Genomic DNA, 7,467 nt, shown 5'->3' with positions numbered 1-7,467 from the left:
ATAAAACTTGACCTACTCACTGTCAAATGAACTACATTTGACAACCACAAAACTCCAGGGACACGAACTTCTAATACTCTGTTCATAATCCTGGAGAAAGTAAGACTTACAATGGGAAGAAAGAATGGAAGATCTGGGTGAACTTTTAAATCAAAATTCCACATCCATGTGAATCTGAATGTGCTGTCCTTCCTTTTCAGCCAAGTTTCTTCCTCTTAAAGTATTAGCTGCTCTTGCACCATAATTAGATTGTCTTAAAATTTCCAATGGCTAGAAGGTTTTATAGGTGGTCCCTTTGGTCCATCGTGATTACTGCTACTACAGCAATTAGCAAATCGTGAGAATTTAAAAGAAAAATAATAAGATGCCTTTCAATGGTAATTAACAATATCATGTATAGATGGAAAAAATATACTATATTTATAGTAGTTCATAAATCAATTAACACACATATGAATTAGAGGACCAAAAAGTCTTCCCTTGAAATGGTTGAACAGAGATAATCCAATAAAGTAACATTTTTTCAATCAGGTCTACACACCTCAGACTTCGGGAACGGGGGCGCATGGGTGTGTTCCTGCATCTGTTCTCTGTGGCGATGCTTTCAGTGGTACAAAAATGTTTCGATAAGAAGTGTAATTCATCTGGTGTTGGTTGGTATGGTAACTGATGCAACTTCTCCTGGGAGGAACAGGATGACTAAAACAAACCAAAGTGAAGTTATATGACTACCTCAAAAATTTCCTTTCAAATGAATATGATATCAAATCACTAAAACTTGATATACCACCACTTTATATTGTTTCATTTTCATGCTATAATTACAGTAACTAGTGCCTATACAATAGCTCCTTGATACTTTCTCTGAGAGGTCAAAATGGCTTCTATATTTCATCTCATTTATCTATAAGACAATTTCCCTAAAGACAGTTTCTTCTCTGAAGAAAAGCCAGGCTCTGAAAATGAATAGGGCACAGCCAAAGCCAAAGCAAGAAAGTGACAATCGGAGTGAGATTTTGGGTGCATTAAAAGTCATATTAGTTCTCAAATGAGTATGGTACACTTCTACTGCTGCTCACAATCAAACACTGTGCCTTTTAGGTAAGTACCGTAAAATGAATTGTATGATATATAACCATAAATAAGATCATGAGATCTCACTTTATAGAGCATGCTTCGATGCAATTACCATCAGTATGTGCCCTGGGTAAAAAGGGGAATGGAAAAAGATAGTTTTCTCTAAATGCCATTATTTTAAAAACTGAAATTCTTTTCTTTTTTCTTTGGCTAAAACTATTGTTATTTCTTAATAGCTTCAGTGGTGGTGAGTTTTTAATTCCTTAAGTATAAGTTTGCTTTATGAAAATTTTCATTCAATATTTGGGGCCAGGTAAGCTAAAAAAGGTGAATAGCTAAATAACGCTGCTTTTATTTATCAATCTTAGAAATGTAACTATAAAGCAGAGACTTGTTTTTGTTTTTATTGGGCTGTGAACTCTGTAAGCAATTCTAACAAAAGAGATGGAGAAAATTTTGAGTAATGGAAACATGGTTAAAACAAGCATACATTGAACGATAGCATTCAATTGAAAATTCAGTTATAGTAGGCTTTTTTAATTTTACAAAAGTCATTAGGTTAAGAGCACACTTCATAAACACTGAGCACTGCAATGCAGTAACACTAGAAATTAATGACTAGAGCTCAACAATATCCTTATACCTTGAAATTATAAAACACCTTACCAAGTATATACTGAGACAAAGAGATTTTTATAATGCAATGAGAATATTTTATAAACCATAAAAATGAGAACACTACTCGAAAGACTTATGAGATAAATCAAAAACTATTCAGAAAGTAAAGGCACAGCCTTAAATATTTTCACTATGGAAAAAGAAATAAAACACATAAACGAAGTCAACTCAAGAAATCAGAAAAAGAATAAAATCAATGTAAGCAGGAGAAAAGCAGCAGTGATAAAAGCAAAAATAAGAAAATTGGCAAACAGAAAAACAGAATTAAGAATCTGATAACTATGGGAGGTGGACACACACTGCAAAATATATATATATATGACTTAGTGTTGAATTGTACACTTGAAACTTATTGGATTTTGTTAATCAATGTCACCATAAAAAAAAAAAAAGAATTTGTACATATGTCTCAAAGGTAAATAAATGTTCATGATTCTGTATCTAAGATTTCAAAACCCACACACACAGAAGTTTATTCACATGTTTATAGTAATCCCTTTTGGTGGCAAAGCATCAACTGAACTGATGGGAAGCTATTTACACGATGTATTTAATCCACTTAGTATGAATGTTGATTCACATTGCTGTAGAAATATTAATATATTTGATTATGAGTTGCTGGTCCAATCGCTGCTGGGCTGCTATGTACAGTACAGGGATCATATTACCTTTCTAAAATGTGAAAATTGATTCCAAAACACACCAGGCTCAAGAGTTTCACATAAGGTATTATGGAGCTGTACTTGCGTGAGAATGATACCAAGAGACTTCGAGAGGGTGGTCCCCTCTGTGGAGGAGAGAGAGGAGAAAGGGAGGGTTTGGGTGGGAGGGGGTTGAGTGGTATATTTAACATTTTATTTATTAAACAAAATAAAAATTTACTTAAAAAAATAGTTGCAGCAAATGTAATAAAACGTTAACATGTGTTAACTCTAAGAGGAAAATACTATGGTCATACCATATATATAGCCACATAACTGAACTTCATAAGGAATGTGCCCTGTGCTTACCTATGGGGAATATGTAAATCTGAATGATGCAGTGGTGTGAGTAAGTATTGTAACCTTTACAGCATTAAAGAAGCATGGAGGCAAGGAGCTTCTCTGGGGACAGGGCCTTTCTTTAAGCTCAGTTGGAACAAGCAAGGTGTAAATGAGAACAGGGTGACACCAGGATGAGTCCACAGCACTGGGAACAACGGTAGGCCAGCAAAATGTCCCGGGGATTCAAAAGGTACCGAAAAGTGAGTTGATATTGAACAATAAAGAAATGCAAAGTTTAGTTTAAGCATCAGGGACTCAAAGGAGAACTTGCAAAGCCAGTGAAGAGAGCTTTGAGGACAAGAGAGGGTGCAGGTGCTGCCTCAAGACCTCATGCCCTTATTGAAAAGATACTTGCACTGTTCAAAATATCTTTGCAATACCACTTTTATAAGAGTTTCAAGAATTAGTTTGGGAGTTTCTTAATAAACTGAGTCTCCTTATTTTATATATCTAGCATGTTCTTTAAGTGTGGTACCCATGAGTCTCATCACCCAACTAGTCTGCGTATGACTTTTGACTATATCATAAGCCAAATCCACTTTCAAAGAGTGAAGATTTACACAGAAACTGTGCTGATAGTTTTCAAGGCAATTAGAAGAATTCCCCAAAATGTTCTGAATAATCACATCATTCAAATAAGCATTTAATCTCTTAAGGCAACCACTTTGCAAAGCACAGTATTCATATGCATGCTAAACTTCTGCTTGTTATTTATTTAAAGTAATATTTTATAGTCATATCTCATATTTATAGGTATTATATTCTTATTTCCATTCTTTCTCTCAGCATAAAATAATTTATCTGGTAATTTATCTCCATATAAGGGGGGATGTCTTCCAACTGCTGCAATTCCAATATTTCTTATTTTTAAATTAAAAATTATTATCTGAATATTATCTTGGAAAAGTCCCACAAATTAATTTTAGCTGCAAAATTTGAAGTTAAAGGAAGTTGCAAGACTAAATATTCTCTGGAAGGACTGAGTAACTTCATATGATCAAATCTTTCCAATTTCAGAATATAGCATTTTTAACACTTGCCAATTTTGCAGTTTCTATAATATCCAAACGATACAGACATAATGGTTATATCTCAGCATAAGTTCTGGGATTCGGCTAATAACACAGTTATCTATAAAATTTAAGCTATATTTTCAGAGAATCTCTTTTATTTGTATATATTCAAATTTTTTATTTAAAAAATAACTAAAGTGCATTTCTGATGGGCTAAATGACTAACAGTTAACCCAGAAAATGAGAACCTAAGAGTAACTGAGATTAGATTTAGAAGAGAAAGAATGCAGCTACTATGCAGTTTTGCACAACTTTTGCTCTAATATTTAGAAGACAAGGACACAAAGAAACTGAAGGAAATAAAAAGTAGCTTTTCAAACTTTCACTCATCATTCTTATCAACAACCAATAGGGAGAAAAGATAGCTGAAATTTTGTCCAACAGCACCTACACTCCACAAATTTAACGGGTCCTTATGTCTTTTTGCAAACAAGTACTTTTGAAGGTTCAAATTTAATTTTGAGGGACAAAACACATATATGAGATCAACAATGATAAGATACCATCTTCTTCAATAAAATAAATACTTAAGAGAAAACCGATCTTATTTCTGGTCAGAAGCTGTCAAAAACACAGATTATGTGTATGTGACTCATACTGCCTCAGGAGGCTTCTTCTTTATACACATATGGAAATCAGGGACAGTGATGACTACCTTGTGGCAGATGGCTAGGTCAGGTTTGCTAATTAAAAGGTTTGTTTTAAGAAACACCATGTAAATTCCTTAAAAAGAGCCAAGAGCCTGGGTCTAGCCCACTTCTTGTATTCTTACGGATAAAACAAGGATGCTGGTAAACAGTCTTACGGTTCATTCTCTGTGCTTCATATTTCATGCTTCCTATTTTTGATTCATCAAATGAAGCAAACAATGGCAAATAGGGTATGTTGCCAGGATTAAATGAGCCAATGCATTTTAAAGAGACCAGTGCCGAGCACATAATAAGTATTTAAAAAATTGTTTTATAAAATTATTTGTATCAAATGGGGTCTGATTCGATGTAATTCACTTCCTCCTTTTATTTTATAGATTTACTTTTTAAAAATGCGTATGATTTACTAGTTAGAGATAGAAAGAAGAAAGAACCTGCATTATCCCCATCTTTCATGCAAAAGAGAAATTTCTATATCCAAAGTACAATAAAACTTGACTGAAGGACAAAGCAAGGTGATGGAGTAGAAATAAAAAAAGAATTTGAAGTTAAGAGACATGATATAAATTTGGGGCATGGGAGAATTAAACGAGAATATATGTGGGGAAGCCATGGAACAAAGGGCCAAGTTTTCTGTTTATTGGTGCCTGGGTTCTAACTGGAAAGATGCCCAAGGGTCTGGGAAAGAACAACACTCTAAACTTAGAAAATGACTCTTTTTTTCTTTTTGGTCAATCAGTTTTAGCATTCATTTTCATACTGTGGTTGTTCATGTTTTCAACATCTTAAATATGGGCCAGTAACCAATAATGGTTACTAGCACAATAACAAAGGGTGACTTTACAGTGACAATTTTATCCACTGAAACCATTCAGGAGTTTTAAGCATCCTTTTCTGATATAAGAATGATGTGCCATTGAAACCACTGAAGGTTGTCTGGATGCTTCACAAAAACAGTCTAAATGGACAATAAACTCATATACCACAACAAAATGGAATAAGGGATAGGAGAATAAATTACCTCTTCTCAATAAAATACTACAAGGAGACGGTAAAAATAATCCAACACGTTTTATTTAACAAGTCAGTTTTAAAAGTGCTCCAAAAACCCACATTATTTAGCATCTGGAATTCTGGAAATACATAATATAAGGTAGTGATGACACCAGTTAGCATTTATGAATTTAACTGTAGTTTCTTTTCAATTCAAGTGTTTCTTTTCAATTCAATTAAGCGGCTGGTGCTATATGCTTAGCACAGTGCTTGGGTGTGTGAAAAAAAAAAAAAAAGATGGATAGCCCTACTCAATAAACTATAGATTTTGACAAAGTGGAGATGGAGATGAACCAGAAGGGGCTCTAAAATCATCAGCTTATTCCTGGCTTGCACAAGAACATTTGGACTACTCCGTTAGGTATTTACTGAATGCCTACAACAGACTGAGCCTTTCTAAATGGCCATCGGCTTTTAAGGCTCTACAGAGATAGGTAACCCACAATATCACTAACTTAAACCAAGAAAGCATATATCTAACCTACTTTCTAGTCATTGCTAGACATCTTGTTGAAATGTTATAGTTTGGGGCAAGAGAACATCCTTCTTCCTCTATCCATTTTCACGGTTTCTCATTATTTACCTTAACTGACTACTAAATTCTTTTAATCTCTCCTTAAAAGAAAGTTATTCCCTAGAAGACACAGACAAATTTAAGGCTTGCCATTTTTTTTTTTCTTTGCAGAAAAAAAACCAACAAATCAAAAAACAAAAACAAAAAAACAAACAAAAACAAAACAAACAAAAACAAACAAACAAGAAACTTTGCATCTAAACCATATATATATATATATTTAAAAAAAGACCCAGGACATCAAAGTTTAATGGCGTTTCAGTGCTAATATCATTGGCGTGGAACCAAAACAACAAAACCAAATTGTGTTTCCCCCTAAACTATACCAAATGGTATTAAAACAAGAGCTCCTGATTGTCTTTAAACTTGTGATCCTGGGACTTACTCATTTTGTGCACCAAAGTTTAAAAGCTTGCAGTAAAAAGATGCCCTTTTTATGTTTGTCAGCTCATCATCTGAGGTGTAACCTATTCAAAGTGGCAGACGTGCAGAATCTGCCTTCTCCTTCCCACCAGGAAACACCAGAGAAAACACCACTTGCATAAGAGCTCTACAGTTGTGAGGGAGAGGGAAAAAATCAGGCACTTACAGAGACCGTGGAGCTGGGCGTGTTTGTTCCATAGCCAGAGGAGGGGAGAGAAGCCAAGGACCAGCGGCGTCCATCAGTCCTATTGAGAATGTGAGATTAGCTTAGGCCAACACTAGAATACTGTTACACAGAAAACCCAGGGAAACCGAGTATTTTTAGTCAAACAAATGACACAAACACAGTCAGTGAGGGTGTGGAAATGTTCAGGAAGGGCCAGGGTAAACAAACATTATACAGCAGGTTGACTTTTATTTAAACTGAATCAATATACCCAAACAAGGAGGAAGTGAATGGGTTGATCCATATTATTGATCTCTCACTAATACACTTTGACAAAATGAATACCAGGGATAATTACAATGGTCAGACTCAGCAGATTCAAATGAATGAAAACAGAAAGGGAGGAGGAAAACTACTCTTATCTGGAAACTGATAACTGGGGCCATGATCTTTGGAAGGGCCTGAATTTCTGCATGCTACAAGAGCCTGTGGAAACTTTCATTGCATCCTAAAGACTTTCCCTTATTATTTTCAGGGAGACAGTCCTACTCATTATGCTTGGGGAAGAAGGAGTCAGTGAGCTCATGGCTGGCTAAAAACTTAAGTGGCAAATAACTTTAGCACTAAGAAAGTGACTGGCGTTATGCTCAGAATCTCTTAAGAGTTATTACATTCTGACATGACCTGGCTTTAAAAAGTGTTGCAGCAAGTCTCTTACAGAGTTTATGAG

General features: G+C 34.9%; 1 protein-coding gene across 14 annotated transcripts in view; it reads right to left on the bottom strand.

Moving 5' to 3' along the window:
• The window catches only part of MAST4 (microtubule associated serine/threonine kinase family member 4), a 513,739-nt gene that overhangs the window by 62,153 nt on the left and 444,119 nt on the right, over positions 1-7,467 (bottom strand). For all 14 annotated transcript variants that reach the window (XM_039870096.1, XM_039870097.1, XM_039870098.1 and 11 more), the window contains 2 exons: positions 6,738-6,816; positions 542-699 (listed from right to left, as the gene is read on the bottom strand). In XM_039870096.1, the coding sequence (XP_039726030.1) occupies positions 542-699; positions 6,738-6,816 (237 nt within the window). The remainder of the gene's footprint in view (positions 1-541; positions 700-6,737; positions 6,817-7,467) is intronic.

This window comes from Pteropus medius, unplaced genomic scaffold (assembly GCF_902729225.1).
Source record: "Pteropus medius unplaced genomic scaffold, Ma_sr-lr_union100, whole genome shotgun sequence".
NCBI lineage: Eukaryota > Metazoa > Chordata > Mammalia > Chiroptera > Pteropodidae > Pteropus > Pteropus medius.
Note: the sequence above shows the minus strand (reverse complement) of the source record. Positions and strands in the feature narration are given on the sequence as shown.